Raw genomic sequence first — 20,103 nt, forward strand, 5'->3', positions numbered from 1 at the left:
CTATGCCTTGCCACAATTCTGTCTCTGAGCTCTTCAGGCAGTTCCTTTGACCTCATGATTCTCATTTGCTCTGACATGCACTGTGTGCTGTAAGGTCTTATATAGACAGGTGTGTGGCTTTCCTAATCAAGTCCAATCAGTATAATCAAATACAGCTGGACTCAAATGAAGGTGTAGAACCATCTCAAGGATGATCAGAATAAATGGACAGCACCTGAGTTAAATATATGAGTGTCACAGCAAAGGGTCTGAATACTTAGGACCATGTGATATTTCAGTTTTTCTTTTTTAATAAATCTGCAAAAATGTCAACAATTCTGTGTTTTTCTGTCAATATGGGGTGCTGTGTGTACATTAATGAGGAAAAAAATGAACTTAAATGATTTTAGCAAATGGCTCCAATATAACAAAGAGTGAAAAATTTAAGGGGTTCTGAATACTTTCCGTCCCCACTGCATATGCTGATGAGAAAAGGTATTTAGCCGTTTATATTTACTAAAATTATTGCATTTCCTTGTTCTGTGGGAGACCAGATATAGTGAATGCAGGCTCCTGGGTTTAGTAACACTTTAACCACACTGTGAACAGGCAGCAGCTGCAGGCACTGTGATGTACTGGTATGATGCAGCGCACATGGACATTGGTGTGCTCCCAGCAGACACAGTAAGTGGCTGGGGTATTATGTGATCACTATGACCAATGAAAGTGATCACATGATTACAATGTAAGCACAACTGTCATGAATGGCTTGCATTCATCACAGCTTGCTTACTGTTGTAATGCTGTGATTGTCCCACAGCTATCACATGGCACCTGGCACCCTGTATTATGTGATTAGCTGTACCCAATCACACCATCACAGTAGTAACCAAGCTGTCATTAATGAAAGCCATTCATGACAGTTAAAATTATTACGTATAACATGTTAAAAAATCCCTGATCACCCCCCCCCCCCCCCCCCCAGTGTAGTACAGTGTCTCTATGGTGACACTAAACTCTTCCGACGACAGTATGTTAAAAAACAAAATAGTGAAATCAAATTAAAAAATGTTAAAAAAAGAAAAAATATATTTTGTTATTAGGCAGTACCCTGATCACTGCCATATCAGTCATACGATGATGCTGTACTGTATTAGTATGTAAAAAAATTGAGAAAAAAATTTATTTTAATTTCTTAATTTTCCAAAAAAATCCTACTAAATACCTTGGACTGTCTACTTTCTAAAAAGGGGTAATTTGGGGAATGTTTGTACTGTCCTGGAGTTCAGTACTGCCAATTCACTGGTATAAGCAATCATAATGTGCAAAAAAATAAAATCCCGATCACTTCCCCAAAGTATTACAGTGTTGCTATTTTAACACATTGTGCTCTGGTCACAATGTGTTAAAAAAAAAAAAAAAATCGTAGAAAACAGAAAAAAATTTAATAAAACAGAAAAAAAATGAAAAAATAATTATTACAAATGTTTACATACTGTCACCAGTCAGTGTCTTTGATCACTGCCACGCCAGTTATATGATGATGCTGCACTGCACTGGTATGTATGTTAAAAAAAAAAAAATTGTGAAAAAAAAAAATTAAAAAAAAAAAATTCTTAATTTTCCAAAAAATTGTGACAAAAAATTACAGATTCAAAAAACTTGCCTTTCCTCTTACTCAATACTTTGGACTGTCTACTTTCCAAAAAGGGGTCATTTGGGGGATATTTGTACTGTCCTGGCATTTTTGAGCCTCAAGAAATGAGATAGGCCATTAGTACATCATGATGGATCAATTTTGAGATATGTATAGCATAGTTTGTGGACTTTCCTACAGACTAAATAATATACACTGATTTGGGTTATTTTACCAAAGAAATGTAGTAGAATACAGAATACAAAATATATTTACAAAAGTGTGTAATAAAAATGAAGAAAAACATGTTTTTTTTTAAATATTTTCAAAAATGTTGGTCTTTTTTTGTATATTTAGCAAAAAATAAAAAAAAGAACAGTAGTGATTAAATACCACCAAAAGAAAGCTCTCTTTGTGTGAAAAAAAAAAATGATTAAAATTTCATATGGGTACAGTGTTGCATGACAGCACAATTGTCATTCAAACTACGACAGCGCTAAAAGCTGAAAATTGGTCAGGTCAGGAAGGGGGTGAAAGTGCCGGTATTGAAATGGTTAAAATTTCTACAATCTTTCCCTTCTGAACAGATAATCAACATTAAATGTTTGTCTTTCAGGACTGGGTAACATGGAAACCTCAACTTTACAATACTTCTCCCCAGACCCCCTGGCCTTACAGGCCGAGGAGGAAGGAGATGAATATTTGATAGGGGAAGAGATACCCTCGGAACTTGATAAAACACTCCGTTACCTGTCCATCATCATATACAGCATAGCTTTTCTCCTGGGAACCACTGGAAATGGCTTGGTGATATGGATTGCTGGGTTTAAGATGAAGAGAACCGTCAATACAGTTTGGTTTTTGAACCTTGCAATAGCTGACTTTATTTTCACGTTCTTTTTACCATTGAGCATCACCTACACTACTCTGGGTTTCAACTGGCCATTTGGAACTCTACTGTGCAAGCTGAACAGCACCATCGCTTTCTTAAATTTGTTTGCGAGTGTCTTCCTGCTTACCGTTATCAGTGCTGACCGTTGTGTCTCTGTGGTCAGACCCGTGTGGGCCCAAAACCATAGGACTCCAAGACTGGCTTCCGCTATCGCCCTTTCTGTCTGGCTGGCAGCTTTAATCCTCTGTTCACCCTACTTGGCCTTTCGGGACACCATACGAGACAATGAGAACAATGTCACACACTGCTACAATAACTACGCCTTCTCCAATGACTTTGAAGACTTGGAGGTAGTAGCATTGAGGAACATGAGACACCAAGTAATGATATCTGTAAGGTTTCTTTTTGGGTTCTTGCTACCATTTGGACTTATCTTAGTTTTCTATTCTTTGATGGCTTTGAAGTTGAGAAGAAGCCATATTTCGTGGTCCAGCCGGCCGTTCAAAGTCATGGCATCTGTTGTGGTTGCCTTCTTCCTCTGTTGGTTCCCATATCACATCCTTTCTGTACTGGAAGTTGTTATGCACCACTGGGACAATAAAGGACTAAGGTCAGCTGTTCTTATTGGAAGTCCACTGGCTACCAGTCTGGCTTTCTTTAACAGCTGCTTAAACCCTTTCCTCTATGTCTTCCTGGGCAGAGACTTTAAAGAATCCTTGAGAAGATCTATCCTTTCAGCTTTCGAAACTGCATTTAGTGAGGAGCAAGGGAAGAACGCCTACAGTCTAGGAAATCCCCGGTCTCTTTCAGACCAAGAGTCTCAATTTACCTGACTGAGCCTGGACCAATATGGTGGAGATTAGTCTCAAGACAGATTATTTTTACTTTAGGAGTACTATTTTTTGGGCCATCTAGAGGCAAGATTGTCTAAGCATTATATAATTGTAGAGATTTTATCGAATTATCTGAAGATTCGTAGTTTATCAGAATGTGTTTGACTTTCCACTCTTCACCTTTGAGTCTGTATACAAAATCTCTACCCAGATACAAGCTACAAAACTGTTTTTTATGAGCTATAGAAATTTGGAACCTTCTTGAACAGTAGTATTTTATTCTATATAAGCTGTGTACAACTACCTTCAATAAGTTGGATGTAAGTAACTTTTGAGTTGGAAAATTAGTCTTCTCAATGATGTGAGGGAACCAAGCTAGTGAAACTGCCCGTCCTTCTCTGCGAACCCTCATTACCACCTTTCTACAAATGCTGTGTTTGTTGTTATGGCATTGTTATAATTCAAAATGTAATGGTGACTCATGGTAAGCAATATTGCTTTACATCATATCAAGAAAAAAAGCTAAAACACATGATGACGCTAGAGTACACATGAAATTGAAACATAAAGGGATGGAAGAAGCCCAAACCAACTGCCAACCAACCAGACAGGTAGAATCCAATGCGTTTCGACATATGAAGTGAGGGTCTTCTTCGGGGGAAGAGGGGAAAGGGCTGAAAGACTTCCATAAAAATACGAACAACCTATAAGATTAATACAAAAATAATTAATTGAGACCTGTGTGTAAGGAACCACCAGAGGCAATATTTCTTACTGAATTCAGCATTCCAGTTAGTCTAGGCTTTTGTACATTAAAGTTCAAGATGTACATATTAAATTGTATTTCACATGGCAGTGGTGCTAAAAACAGGCAATGATGAGCCAACCAGTCATGGAAAGCTGGGCTGCTTGTTTTGCATTTATTCTACTGAAGAACAAAGTTATTATTCCACCTTATAAACCACCTTATAAACCATACAGCATGACTGAGAGTAAGTAAAATCAGCTGCTTGCCACCTTGCTATGCTACAAATTCCACTCAGTTTTTGTTTAAAGTGGAAACCCAAGCAAATATATATATATATATATATATATATATATATATATATATATATATATATATATATATATATATATTCAGTAACTTTATTTTATATGTCACATAGCTATCCTTTAGTTTTATGGGAAAATAATAATGATTTTAAATTTTTTTTGTTTGATTATTTTTTGGGGTTTGTAAGAATTTACCTCCAGGAACACATGCACACCCTGCAGCTCCTTTAAGTGTCCATATGTTGCAAAGTGTCCTTAATGTGAACCCATTCTGCACAAGCAGTAAAAATACTATAAAACAAGCCCTTGTTCACCTCTGTAGCTATAAGCATTGCTGAGAAATTCATCTTTAAAATTCATAGCAGATGCACTGAAATCACAGCTCTTGACTTTCTATTCCAGCGGAATTTTGTTTCTAAACTGGTAGAAACAAACTGAGACCTGACTTTAGAGTCTGTTGTGATCTGTGAGGATGAATTACTTCGCAACTACATGCACCTAGAGAGGTCAGGAATGGCTTGTAGTAAAACTCTTAAATTGTTAATTGAAGAAGAACTTCACTCGGCCCCGTCTTCTATTTTTTAATCCCTCTTAACTCTTAAGCTAGGTTATGAAAATATGCTTATACATCTCGTGATCCACCACTCGGTGCTTCACACATGGTCCAGTGCTGCCATCTTTGTTTTTGACATCTTTGGGATCTCTTCCTAGTGCAGGCAGCCTGCCCTTGGATGGTGCCTCACCAGGTCAGCCCTCCTCTAGGGTCTACGTTAAAGCTGATACGTCCTGGAATATGTGATGTGTGTATCCCAAGAGGCTTCAGGAGCGGAGGAGACATTGTTATCTCCTAGGTGAGAATGGAGGCTTGGGGAGGTAATAAAAAAGTTAAACAAAAACAAAGAAAACACATTGGCATTTTAGATTGTGAAGAGGAAGGATTTCACTAAAGTAAGGTATATTATTGGAGCAAAGGTCTGCTTTAAGGATATATTAAGGATATATTATTATATATATATTGAAAAGTTTCCGGTCATAGTTCTGGCATGGTTTCACTTTAAGGCTGGGTTCCCACTGTTGGGGTGTGTTGATGTGTATTATGCCACATTATGAGTAGACTAATGCACCAAAGTGCACCAAAAAGGTATGTAAGAGGGGCTTTGTGGTAGGCTAATTTTGGTGCCCAAGCAAAAGGCCCTACCCCTGCTCCAGCTCTGCTAGAACATGATCCCACCTGCTAAGGCTGACTCCTCAACCTACTTGTGCCCTGCTCCTTTCATTAGGCCTAATCACGAAATTCTTGGCCATAGACCTTTATATCACAAACAAGGAATGTCAACACAATAGTAAGCTTCACTGCACTTTGCTGGTGTTGTTAAGGGAATGGCAAGACAGTCACATCACTAGGACATACATTCTGGAGTAACTTGATATATAGAGTCAATCCATAAAGTGGACGGTCCACAGAAGTCACAAGTAAAAGCACATGCAGGACTTCACAGCTATCTCCCTACAGTCTCTCTGCCTACGGTCATCAGTACTCACAGGACTGTGTTCTCTGAAGTTACCTCCTAGCTAGGTACAGGGAATCCTCCAGGGAAGCAGCCTCATACAGGGATCACCAGCCTGGCCTACAAAGCCTTTTGCAATCTCCCTTAGCCCCCACCTCTTTAGGTGACAGAATGACTACAGCTGGCTCCTCTTGCATACATGTCCACTTCACCTGGCCTTCTGCCCTGTCCAGGGCCTGCATTTGTTGGTTATATGCTCACAGGTGTGGGGTGTTTGGCTCCCATGCCTCAAATCTGTGTGTGTCCCTTTCCATCAAGCTAATAAGTGGGTGCTGACTCACCTCTGACATCACTGTGGGAGAGCTCTACCTAAAAGGGGCCTAACACCTAGTGTCATCTGCTGTACCAGGCACTATTCTGATACAGAGCCACCTAGTGGCAAAGTGGTTAACTGCACCTGCCTACAGGTGTGTGTGGATGTTTTTTTTAATGAAGTGCACCACAACACATGTTTAGTGGCAAGGTGTGTTGGGGTATTATTAAGAAGGAATGGCACCACAGCACAGCAACCACAAAATGCATATTTTCTGAGTACAAGCTGTGAACCTTGCCTAAAGTAGAATGGTCTCTCATTAAAAAAATATATGTGCTGCATTACTGTCAGGGCTGGGCTCAGCCCTTCCTTCTCTGAGATGGCAGCTCAGCTGTCAGCTAATTGCCAGCTCCTATCTCTCCACAGTGACTCACCTGTTGATGTTATCCTGCTCGTCAGTCCTGCCTACTTAAGCCGTCCAGCCCAGATGATCTCTGCCTTGACCTTGGTCAACATCACAGATACTATCTCCTCCATTCCTGTTAAAGACTTGCTTGGCTGACATTTCTTCTGGCTTCAGATCCTGCTTGCTGTTCCACTACGCTGATCCCTGGCTTCCTGACTTTTTGGCTTGTCTGACTATCCGTTTTGGTTATCGAACTTTGGCTATGCTTTGATGACGTTTGTTTTATTTACTTTTATTATTAAACAAGTGTGATTTAACTGTACTTCTGTCTCGGTCTGATTCATGGTTTCTGATAGTAGGCGAAGGCTATGAATTCAGAAGATGCAGTCAATCCACTTGTTGGTAATATTTTTTCCAGATTGGATGAGCAGGATCACCGCATGGATCAGTTTGCCATGGTGTTACAAATGCTCCTGAGTCTCGCAGCTCACCTGGAATCTCCCACTGTGGCTGCTCCGGTGCAACCTGTGTTGCAAGCCGTCCCTGCTGCTGCTCCAGTCTCTGTGCAGGCACCCGCCTCGAGTATTACCTCTATAAGAGGTATGTCTGGTTCCACTCTGCTTCCCCAGCGATTTGGGGTGATCTAGTCCAATGCAGATGGTTTCTCAACCAGGTTGAGATATACTTTGAGATGCTGCACCAGGCATTTCCCACGAACAGAAGCAAAGTAGGTTTCATGATATCTTTGCTTTCTGAGAGAGCCTTGGCCTGGGCAAACCCTCTATGGGAGAGGCAAAAACCTGTTGTCTTGAGTTACCCAGGGTTTGTGGCTTCTTTTACCCCCATCAGGGTTGTCACCAAGGTGCCCCTCAAACACAGTGTGATTGGTGAGCTGAGTAGTGCCATTCTCTGCATTACTGATGACCGACCACTCAAGGCCAGTGAAAATCTATTAAGTGGTAATGTGACAGGCTTAAAAGCACCTGGAAAAGGTAAGGATAAAAATTAGACAAGAAGAGCTCCAAGCGGGCCTCAGAGGGAGTTCAGAGTCAGGCTTTAAGGAAATCTGTAAGATTGTATGTAATCATGTGGTTGGCTATGACTTAAGTATGTATTTTTTTGTAATGTATTTTAAAGTCAACAGTATAAAGAGAAACTATTGCCATTTAATAGTTTTGTGCATTTATAGTTTAACCATATATGTAATTATAATTAATGTAATCTGTAGTTATAATTGATGTAATGTGTAATTACTGTACATGTATTATTATGAATTATTATACATATTTTAAACAAATAGTTTCCTTGTGTAGAACACCCCCTAAGGAGCCGCTGGTGAATTTAGTCCTATTTTCCCCTTAGAGCACACACACTCAGGAACACAGCATTCTCTAAAAGAACAATCTACTGCACTAAAGAGGGATGTACTGGCAAAGAAGGGTCACCAATCTTCAGCTGCTCCAATATAGGCAAAACCTTGCTGCCTTCCAAGGACTGGGGGAGCCCAAAGATCACACTGTAAAACAAGAACAGAGGGTGCACCAGCACACTCCGTTTTTCTAGGCCAGGGGTGCTCAACACATAAAGGTGCCTTGCAAGGAGGGGGAGCGGGAGGAGAAGAATATCCTGCCAGCTTCACGTCAGAAGTTCCTTCTTATCCATGCAGGCTGCTGGCGGGGGCGGGTAAGTTGTAGCTGCTTTTTTGCAGGAGGCCCACTCTTTCAAAAGGAGAAAGAGGAATGGAGGGAGGGAGAAAGTAAGAAATAAAGGGAGAAAGGGGGATGGAGGGAGATAAAAAAAAGAGAAAGAGGGATGGAGGGAGGGAGAGAGAAAAAAAGAAAGAAAGAAGAAAAGAAAACGAGAAGGAAAGAAAGAAAGAGGGATGTAGGGAGAGGGGGAAAAAGGAAAAAAAATAGAGATGGAGGGTGAGAGAAAAAAGGATAAAGAAAGAAAGAAAGAAAGAAAGAAAGAAAGAAAGAAAGAAAGAAAGAGGGATGGAGAGAGAGAGAGAGAGAGAGAGAAAAACACATTCCAGGTGCATCAGAAAAAAAAAGAATGTATTGTGTTTACTATGCTTTAGTTAGTGAATGAACAAGGAGCTGCTGTACAGATTCTTCCTGTTCATTCATTCAGCTGTGCTGCTGAGGCTGCAGAAAAAGGGATTAAGGAATCTATGTCCTCAATCTCTTGGTATTCTGGCCATGTGAATGAGTGGTTTGCTCAAGCAGCTAGAGTTACCCGTTACTCTATAGGAGCACAGCGCTGTACAAACACAGCCACAGGTCCTAATTTGACAGGTATGCAGGTGCAGGTAAGTGGCCTAAATTTTTGGTGCTGTACACCTGCACCCACATGCCTGGGAGGGCCCTGTCAGGTAGGCTGTATGGGGAGCCATGATTTCTAACAGCAGCCCTGCCTGCATGTCATGTGACAAGTATAAGTACAGTGGAACCTCGGATTGTGAGTAACGCGGTTAACAAGTGTTTCGCAATACGAGCTATTATTTTATTAAAATCCTGACTCGGTTTACTAGCCATTTGGAGCCGTTCGGAGCTGCTCAGAAATACTCGGAGTCCCGGTCCCGAGTGTTTCTGAGCCTTTCTGAGGTTTTCTGATTGCATCCGAACAGTCTCCGAGTATTTCTGAGTCTGTCCGGCGCCCCCCACCTCTGGCCACATGCGGTATTGCATGCAATAGAAGTCAATGTGGAACGAATTATCTTCTATCTATGGGGAAACTCGCTTTTGTTATGCAAGTGCTTTGGATTACAAGCATTCCCCTGGAACGGATTATGCTCGTAATCCAAGGTTCCACTGTATAAAAATTAAGCAAGGAGAGCTCTAAGGGGGCCTTGGGTAGATCCCAGGGTTGGGCTTTAAAGAAATTGAAATGCTTATATGTAGTCATGTAGTTTGCTATGACTTGATTATACAGAATATATTTTTTGGCAATGTACTCTAAAGTCAATAGTTTAAAGAGAAACTATTGCCTTTTTAATAGTTTTTTCATTGATGGTTTTACCATATATGTGAATGCAATTTGTAATTATAATTATTCAAATCTGTAATTATTGTATATGTAATATTTTCAATTAATATTAGGATTTTAAACAAATAGTGTATAATATATATAAAATGGTATATGTGTATACAGTGGGGACGGAAAGTATTCAGACCCCCTTAAATTTTTCACTCTTTGTTATATTGCAGCCATTTGCTAAAATCATTTAAGTTAATTTTTTTCCCTCATTAATGTACACACAGGACCCCATATTGACAGAAAAACACAGAATTGTTGACATTTTTGCAGATTTATTAACAAAGAAAAACTGAAATATCACATGATCCTAAGTATTCAGACCCTTTGCTCGGTATTTAGTAGAAGCCCCTTTTGATCTAATACAGCCATGAGTCTTTTTGGGAGAGATGCAACAAGTTTTTCACACCTGGATTTGGGGATCCTCTGCCATTCCTCCTTGCAGATCCTCTCCAGTTCTGTCAGGTTGGATGGTAAACGTTGGTGGACAGCCATTTATAGGTCTCTCCAGAGATGCTCAATTGGGTTTAAGTCAGGGCTCTGGCTGGGCCATTCAAGAACAGTCGCAGAGTTGTTGTGAAGCCACTCCTTCGTTATTTTAGCTGTGTGCTTAGGGTCATTGTCTTGTTGAAGGTAAACCTTCGGCCCAGTTTGAGGTCCTGCGCACTCTGGAGAAGGTTTTCGTCCAGGATATCCCTGTACTTGGCCCCATTCATCTTTCCCTTGATTGCTACCAGTCGTCCTGTCCCTGCAGCTGAAAAAACACCCCCACAGCATGATGCTGCCACCACCATGCTTCACTGTTGGGACTGTATTGGACAGGTGATGAGCAGTGCCTGGTTTTCTCCACACATACCGCTTAGAATTAAGGCCAAAAAGTTCTATCTTGGTCTCATCAGACCAGAGAATCTTATTTTTCACCATCTTGAGTCCTTCAGGTGTTTTTTAGCAAACTCCATGCGGGCTTTCATGTGTCTTGCACTGAGGAGAGGCTTCCGTCGGGCCCCTCTGCCATAAAGCCCCGACTGGTGGAGGGCTGCAGTGATGGTTGACTTTCTACAACTTTCTCCCATCTCCCGACTGCATCTCTGGAGCTCAGCCACAGTGATCTTTGGGTTCTTCTTTACCTCTCTCACCAAGGCTCTTCTCCCCCAATAGCTCAGTTTGGCCGGACGGCCAGCTCTAGGAAGGGTTCTGGTCATCCCAAACGTCTTCTATTTAAGGATTATGGAGGCCACTGTGCTCTTAGGAACCTTAAGTGCAGCAGAAATTTAGAACCATCTCAAGGATGATCAGAAGAAATGGACAGCACCTGAGTTAAATATATGACTGTCACAGCAAAGGGTCTGAATACTTAGGACCATGTGATATTTCAGTTTTTCTTTTTTAATAAATCTGCAAAAATGGCAAAAATGCTGTGTTTTCTGTCAATATGGGGTGCTGTGTGTACATTAATGAGGAAAAAAATGAACTTAAATGATTTTAGCAAATGGCTGCAATATAACATAGAGTGAAAAATGTAAGGGGGTCTGAATACTTTCCGTCCCCACTGTATATACAGGCTGTGTTTCCTATCTAGTAGTGCTACATGACGAATATGCTTCACTGCCCCTCTCTCTACTAGACATGTGCTTGTCAATAAATTTGTTTTGTTTCGTACCGTTCCGTTCTGTTTCGTATTAAAATTAATTTGTAATTCTTGTCCGAAATTCAATTCGGATTCGTACGAAATACAAATTTTCGTTAGGTTTGTAAACTTTTCGTAGCAATTACGAATGTTCGGTATGATGAATTTATCATTATGAGGGGCTCCCACCATCCCTGTACTGTGCTGACTTCCTAGGTTTTTAACTTTTAGGTTTGTTAACTTTTCGTAACAATAACGAAAGTTCGTTATAATAAATTTATCTGCAGTTCGTAAATGAAATTTCGTATTTCGTCCAAAATTCGTATGCATAAAAATTCGTATTTCGGATCCTCACGAATGTACGAATTTCTGGAAATTCGTACGAATTTCTGACTCGTACGAAACTAATCGCACATGTCTACTGTCTACGGGTCTATTTGTTTGGTCAAGTCTCACCTGATTGGAAACATACAGAAGAACATGGTTTCCCCCTTAGCAATGGGACTTTACAGGTACAAGAGCGTCACTCTTATTTAAAATTTCGATTTTAATTGTATCAAATAGATGCACGTTAAGTAGAAAAATTATATGAAATAATCAAAAAAATTTACAATATAGATTGGAAACATGAGTTTGTTTAGATGGATGTTGACTGCAAAAAAAAAAAAATCCAGCGTCTGTGTTTTTCAAACAGAGTTTCTCCCACGGTCCGTATACTCTCCCACAACACAGACCAATGGCATACGGTGTGGAAACTCAATTTCTAAGCAATGCAAAAAAGTGTCTAATGAGTGGAAAGCGTGGACCGAGCCATTCATCCTAGTTAACTGTTTAGGCATCTGGATTTTAGAGGGGCTTTCATAATAGAGTTAAAACTGAATGGCGTTTATCTCCAAAATACAGATGATATACAGATGACCACTAGAGGGAGAAGTTGCAAACAAATGTATGAAATAAAATCATTAAAGTACGGACCAGGGAGCAAGTCAAAATATGAAAGTGGTCAAAATTGACATTCAGATTAATGTTACAATAAATAAAAAATGCACTTGAAAAAAAAAAAAAGAAAAAAAAAAAAGAAAACAAGCCTAATGCCTGAATTAACTACTGCGAGACCTAAGTGCTGTTACATGGGGAAAAAGCCACATCCAGCCCTCTTGTCTCTTGATCTTCTTCGAGTTCCGCTTCATTATTGACAGATCTCCTTAGATCCAGCCTGTCTGGACAGTATGATCAGCCGCTGACTTGGCACCATCCACAGGGAGCCTAAATTGCTTGCAAAGGCAGAAGGATTTTTACATTATTGCATTCTCTACATTAAGGTAAAAAAAAAAAAGAAACCCTCTGTGTTTAGCTCCCTCCTCCCCCCATTACCCCTAAATACTTACCCAGGCTCAGTCTCAATCCAGTGCTGTGCCCGAGAGCAGTGGCTTCCTATGCTCTCTCTCTCTCTACTCACTGGATATGGAGGTAGCGGCAGGAGCCATTGGCTCTTTCTGCTGTCAATCAAATCCTGTAAGCAGAGAGCAGGAGGCGGGGCCGAGCTGCACTGTGTGTGACAATAGACAAACAGAGCCCAGCTTGGGAGGGATTGTCCACATAGCAAGCGGCATGCTATGGGGGCACTGGGAAGAGGGGAAGAGCCAGAAGAACCAGCGGTGGACCCCAGAAGTATGCAAAACCATTGCACCGAGCAGATAAGTATGAAATTTGTTATTTTAAAAAAAAAAAATACCTTTACAATCAAGATGAATCCAACACATTTTTACTTCAGTTATTTGCAGTACAGAGGATGTTTTTCCAGTCTTTTGAAGTGTAATGCCCTGTACACATGATAGGATTTTCCGACAACAAAATCCATGGGATTATTTCCAACGGATGTTGGCTCAAACTTGTCTTGCATACACACGGTCACACAAAGTTGGTTGGAAATTCCGAACATCAAGAACGCGATGACGTACAACATGTACAACGAGCCGAGATAAATGAAGTTCAATAGCCAGTGCGGCTCTTCTGCTTGATTCCGAGCATGCGTAGAATTTTGTGTGTCGGATTTGTGTACACACGATCGGAATTTCCAACAACGGATTTTGTTGTCGGAAAATTTTGTAGCCAGCTTTCAAACTTTGTGTGTCGGAAATTCCTATGGAAAATGTGTGATGGAGCCTACACACGGTCGGAATTTCCGACAACAAGGTCCATCAGAAAATCCTATCGTGTGTACGGGGCATATGAAGACAATGACTTTCCTAAGTCCTGTCTCCAAGGCCAGGACAAGGGGTGAGAAGAAAGGTTCCCTGCCCTGGACGTAGAGTGTATTGTAGAGATGGGGGCACTGTAAGTTCCTTCTACTACAAGGCTGACAGAAGTAGTGACAGCGGCACCACTACTTCTGTCAGTCCAGTGCTGAAAGCAACAAGGAGAGGAGGAGAGAGCCAGGAGGAGGTGTGGGCTGTGCTCTCTCTCCCCCTCCTCCTCATAAGCTTGCATATAATGAAGGGGGTGGGGGGGCACAATTTGGCATCGTAGCCCGGGGCACTGGATGATCTTGGCCTGGCACTGCCTGTCTCTGCGAATAACACTGACTAAGCCGCATACACACGAGCGGAATGTCCGACAGAAAAAGTCAGACGGAAGCTTTTCATCGTCTATTCCGATCGTGTGTAGGCCTCATTGGACTGTTGTTTTCAAAAATTCTGATGGACCTAGAAATGGAACATGTTCTAAATATTTCCGACGGAACCAATTCCTATCGGGAAAACCAATCGTCTGTATGCTGTTCCCGACGGACCAAAAACGACGCATGCTCTGAAGCAAGTATGAGTCGGAAGCTATTGGCTACTGGCTATTGAGCTTCCTTTTTCTAGTCCCGTCGTACGTGTTGTACCTCACCGCGTTCTGGACGGTCGGACTTTGGGTTGACCGTGTGTAGGCAAGACCGCTTGAATGGAATTCCGTCAGAGAAACCTTCGGAGTTTATTCCAACGGCTAAACCGGCATAAGGGAACATGGAAGAAAATGGAAGGGTCTAGCTAAGACTAAACTAACTAGCACTATACAGGAGGGGAGGACAGAGAAAGGAACCAAAATTACATAGAAAATACATTTTAGTGGCCCAAAACCTCCACTGGCTGTCAATATACTACAGAAAAGTAACAAGCTAATGCAGTTCAATATAACACAGAAAGATTACATGTGGGGCAGAACACCTATGTATTATGTATGACATTAAATGGCTCTGCTTCCCAGTGGTATGATATTGCCCCCCCCCCCACCACCACCACCACCAACCTGAACATTGCTCCAATCACAGTACTCTCTCTTCTGAGCTGTTGATTGGAGCAGTGTCCGCGGAGTTAAATCGCTTGTTACCGCAACATTTCATACTCCTGATATGTGGTTGATGTACCATGTACTGGTATGAGAAAGTCTCCTGTTCTCTTTGTATTGCTTCCTTTGTGTGAAATCCCTGGTGATCCTGCCAGTCCCTCTGTTTTCCTTTTAAAAACTGACCACGCTAAGCAGGAGAGCTGTGATTAGTTCTCTAGCTGTGCTGGGAACTTAGCCTGCTCTCCTCAAATGACCAGACTTGTCCTGACATGCCTCCCCTGCACAGCCATTCACTGGGAAGCTCAGTGTTCTGCTGTTTCTTCTCCCTTAGCTCTTATGCAGCTGAGAACAGAGGGAATGTAATGACTTATAAAAAAGGGAAAAAAAGGAATTTATAATGTTTCCATTATTTATTGCTTTGATATACAAGTGCTTTGGATTACAAGCTTGTTTCCGGAACAAATTAGGCTTGCAATCCAGGGTTTTACTGTATTTCCATGATAACAAATATGCAGCATTCTCCTTCAAACCAATCCTGATACATATGCTCAGTAACACATAGTCTCAAAATGATAAATACCTGTTACCTAATACCCTTAGCGATTCTCTCAAGCTTTAGTTACAGTAAGAGCGGAAGGACACCAAGCATCCCATCCCTTATTATACTTGGCTGGGCAATCTCTGTGTTCAAAAATACGTTTTTCATAAAGTAATACTTGATTTACCAAATGAAGCCACTTATGTATGGATGGAGGGGTGGGCTGAATCCATTTAAGTGCTACAGCTTTAACCCCTTTAGATCTGCGCTGTATCCGTCATTCGGCTACAGCGCGGATCTACTTTGCTGGGAGGCCGGCAATAGACATCCTCACATTTGCACGCTCCCCTACAGGGCGCACGCGGCACGCGCTGTGATCACCGAGTCAATGAGATGCCGATCACCGGCTTCTGTGCAAGGGACATCAGCAGGGCCGGACTTACTATAGGGCTTGAGTGGGCTCAAGCCCATAGGCCCCGCCCAATAGGGGGCCCCGCGGCGTTCGCGCTATAGCGCGGACGCCAATTGCCGGGAGGGCGTCCCTGGCCGTCCTCCTGTATACTTCCCCTCTGTGTGCCGCCGCGGGCGCGCATCGGGGAAGTTCTGTGTTGGCCATGTCCCTTGGAAACAGCCAATCACAGATCTTGCTAAATGGCCATTTAGCACTCGTCCAATGAGAGGTGATCTCATATGAGATCATCTCTTATCGCCGGCTCTCCCTCCTCACACAGAGACAGCGTGTGAGGAGGGAGAGCTAACATGCTGCAGCGGTGAGTGAACACTCAAATTAGTTACAGTTACACAACACTACACAACATAGTGCCATCTGTCCCGACTCCCCAGTGCCACCTATCAGTGCCAAATGTCCCCAGTGCCACCTATCAGTGCCACCTGCCTCCAGTGCCACCTGCCCCAGTGCCACCTGTCAGTGTCACGTATCATCAGTGCCATCTGTCAGCAGTGCCACCTGTCCCCAGTGCCACCTGTCAGTGTCACGTGTCATCAGTGCCACGCAACAGTGCCATCTGTCATTAGTGCCACCTGTCCCCAGTGCCACCTGTCAGTGTCACGTGTCATCAGTGCCACGCATCAGTGCCATCTGTTATCCGTGCCACCTGTCCCCAGTGCCACCTGTCAGTGTCACGTGTCATCAGTGCCACTTATTAGTGCCATCTGTCATCAGTGCCACGTATTAGTGTGATCTGTCATCAGTGTCACGTGTCATCAGTGCCACGTATTAGTGCCATCTGTCATCAGTGCCACGTATTAGTGCCATCTGTCATCAGTGCCACGTGAAGTCAGTGCCACTTATTAGTGCCATCTGTCATCAGTGCCACGTATTAGTGCCATCTGTCATCAGTGCCACGTATTAGTGTCATCTGTCATCAGTGTCACATGTCATCAGTGCCACATATTAGTGCCATCTGTCATCAGTGCCTTGTATTAGTGCCATCTGTCATCAGTGCCACGTGTCATCAGTGCCACTTATTAGTGCCATCTGTCATCAGTGCCCCATATTAGTGCCATCTGTAATCAGTGCCACGTATTAGTGTCATCTGTCATCAGTGTCATGTGTCATCAGTGCCACGTATTAGTGCCATCTGTCATCAGTGCAACATATTAGTGCCATCTGACATCAGTGCCACGTGTCATCAGTGTCGCCACGTATTAGTGCCATCTGTCATCAGTGCCACATATTAGTGCCCTCTGTCATTAGTGCCACGTATTAGTGTCATCTGTCATCAGTGCCAGATAGATATAGAAGGTAGGGCCCGAAAGTGACTCAAGTCCAGGGGCCCCCACCACCCTGCCCTGGACATCGGTCTCAAAGAGGAAGAGGCAAAGCCGCCTCATCTGTGCCCACCAGTACTGCCTGCCTGTGCCCATAGTGCCACAAATCCGTGTCCACCAGTGCATAAGTGCCAACAATCAGTGCCACCTATCAATGCCCTCAAATGCCACCTATCAATGCCCACCAGTTGTGCCAATCAGTGCCTCATCAGTGCCACCTAGCAGTGCTGCCTATCAGTGTCACCTCCTAGTGCCGATCAGTGACCATCACTGCCACCCATCAGTGTCCATCACTGCCACCTATCAGTGCCCATCAGTGCCAGCTATCAGTGCCACCTATCAGTGCCACCTATTAGTGCCCTTCAGTGCCACCCATCAATGCCCTTCAGTTCCGCCCCTCAGTGCCACCCATCAATGCCACCCAACAGTGCCACCTCTCAGTGCCCACCAGTGCCACCTATTAGTGCCCATCAGTGCTGCCTACTATTGCCCATCAGTGCCGCTTTATCAGTGCCCATCAATGCAGCCTATCTGTACCCATCAGTGCAGCCTCATCAGCATACATCAATCAAGGGGAGAAAAATTACCTGTTTGTAAAATTTATTAACAAAATATAAAACGGTTTTGTATATTTTTTTTAATTTTGGTCTTTTTAAATTTTTTTTAACAAACAATAAAAAACCCAGAGGTGATCAAATACCACCAAAAGAAAGCTCTATTTGTGGGAAAAAAATGATAAAAATTTCATTTGGGTACAAAATTGGTCTGGGCTGAAGGGGGGTTGGGTGCCCAGTAAGCAAGTGGTTATTATTGGGCTAACTTTACTGGTTTTATTTTTTTTAATTTTGTTATTTATTTTAATCTCTATTTGATTTTAAACAACCTTTATACAAACAAACATAAAAAATACAGTTGCGTGTGTACCATGAAATATAGCTTTAACACAATTCAATTTTTAGGTAGGCACACAAAATCCAGAAAGTCATATTCCTTGTATTATGGTTACAGTGGTAGAAGACTCTTAGACCTCTGCCGTGCTGACTGTACAATAATCGTAAAACAGCAAAAACAATAATATAACACACACCTATTTAGAACAAAAAAAAAAAAGAATTAAGGAAAAAAAAAAGTAAAGATATAGTTTAAGGCCTCTATATTCCCCCTCCACTAGTGCAAGGCCAAATTCCTTAGAGAGGAGAAAAAGGGACCACTGAGTCCATTTTTTGTTAAATTTCTCCTCTTTACCTTGCAAAGTTGCGATAACCTTCTATATGGAATGTAAGTCAGCTATTTTAGTGAGCCACAGCGAAATCAAAGGAGGCGATTCCTGCTTCTATAGGGCCGCAATGCATGCCCTAGCCACATTCAGAAGATGGATCATCATTGAATTTTTATATTTACGCTTTGAAAAATCTAAAAGATGAAGAAGATATCTGGCCGGGTCAGATCCCAGGTCATGATCTGTGAACTGCTTTATGATGTCTTGCACTTTGGACCCAAACCCCTCCAATTTCCCAATTTCCTGCAGGACCAAAAAATATGTATCATGATAACTTTACTGTTTTTTTTTTTTTTTTTTTTAAATTCATGAAAGTGTATTTTTTTCCAAAAAAATTGCGTTTGAAAGACCACTGCGGTGGGACATAAAATATTGCAACAACCGCCATTTTATTTTCTAGGTGTTGGTAGTGTATGTATGTTCTAAAAGCAAGTGAACCCTCGTATGATATCCTGATTAGAGTGTTCCCCAAAAACCCATTCAGATCTGGAGATCATTCCGACAAGAAATTATGACACACACAAGGCATGCAATTCAAAATGATCCAATCTTTTACTTCCGCATTTTCACTTATATAACCAACATGACATCACAACAAAAGTCCAACCCCTTCATTAATATATGCCAAATTTACAGACATACAGACCTATAACTAACCAAAAATAGAACATCATTTCTTCATACATAAACAGTCAACAAGAAAGGACTTCATGCGTCATTTCGGGGAAATCATATGATTTACAAGAATTTGAAACTAACTTTTGATAGACGTCACATATACATATTATTCTAAGATGGATACATATTTTTATAGCTAAAATGGTGGACAGCAAGCTAAAATATCCTTACACTAGGGTCTCTGCTAAAAAATATATTTATAATGTTTGGGGGTTCTAAGTAATTTTCTAGCAAAAAATACTGATTTTAACTTGTAAGCAACAAGTGTCAGAAAAAAGGGCCTGGTCTTCAAGTGGTTAAAAATGAAAATGATAACAAATTGATGACAAATGATGATAATATTGTAACAAATTAAATTAGTTCTACAATGCAGCAGTAAGTGCTGAAGCAATTAAATCATATTCTTTTATGACTCTTATTGCTCTTTTGTAAGATAATAACAACTTCCCCTTTTTATTTGAATCCGGGAAGGATCAGATTTAGCAACTGCAAAAACTGAGTAATAACCACTGCATTATTACCAACATATTTTGGTGAATACTTGAGATACAGTGCCTTGAAAAAGTATTCATAGCCCTTGAAATTTTCCACATTTTGTCATGTTACAACCAAAAACGTAAATGTATCTTATTGGGATTTTATGTGATAGACCAACACAAAGTGGCACATTATTGTGAAGTGGAAGGAAAATGATAAATGGTTTTCAAAGTTTTTTACAAATAAATATCTGAAAAGTGTGGCGCGCATTTGTATTCAGCCCCCTTTACTCTGATACCCCTAACTAAAATATAGTGGAACCAATTGTCTTCAGAAGTCACCAAATTAGTAAATAGTCCAACTGTATGTAATTTAATCTCAGTTTAAATACAGCTGTTCTGTGAAGCCCTCAGAGGTTTGTTAGAGAACCTTAGTGAACAAACAGCATCCTGAAGGCCAAGGAACACACCAGACAGGTCAGGGATAAAGTTGTGGAGAAGTGTAAAGCAGGATTAGGTTATAAAAAATATCACAAGCTTTGAACCTTTTTACGGAGCTCTGTTCAATCCTTCATCAGAAAATGGAAAGAGTATGGCACAACTTCAAACCCACCAAGACATGGCCGTCCACCTAAACTGACAGGCCGGGCAAGGAGAGCATTCATCAGAAAAGCAGTCAAGAGGTCCATGGTTACTCTGGAGGAGCTGCAGAGATCCACAGCTCAATT

General features: G+C 41.6%; 1 protein-coding gene across 1 annotated transcript; it reads left to right on the top strand.

The window, feature by feature from the left end:
• The first annotated feature begins 1,970 nt into the window (after window positions 1–1,970).
• On the top strand, window positions 1,971–4,351 carry LOC141110504 (chemerin-like receptor 1). The gene has a single exon (XM_073601885.1). The coding sequence runs from the start codon at window positions 2,243–2,245 to the stop codon at window positions 3,338–3,340; it is 1,098 nt and encodes a 365-aa protein (XP_073457986.1). The 5' UTR covers window positions 1,971–2,242; the 3' UTR covers window positions 3,341–4,351.
• The last annotated feature ends 15,752 nt before the right edge of the window (window positions 4,352–20,103 follow it).

The sequence above is a fragment of the Aquarana catesbeiana genome, linkage group LG10 (genome assembly GCF_042186555.1).
Source record: "Aquarana catesbeiana isolate 2022-GZ linkage group LG10, ASM4218655v1, whole genome shotgun sequence".
NCBI lineage: Eukaryota > Metazoa > Chordata > Amphibia > Anura > Ranidae > Aquarana > Aquarana catesbeiana.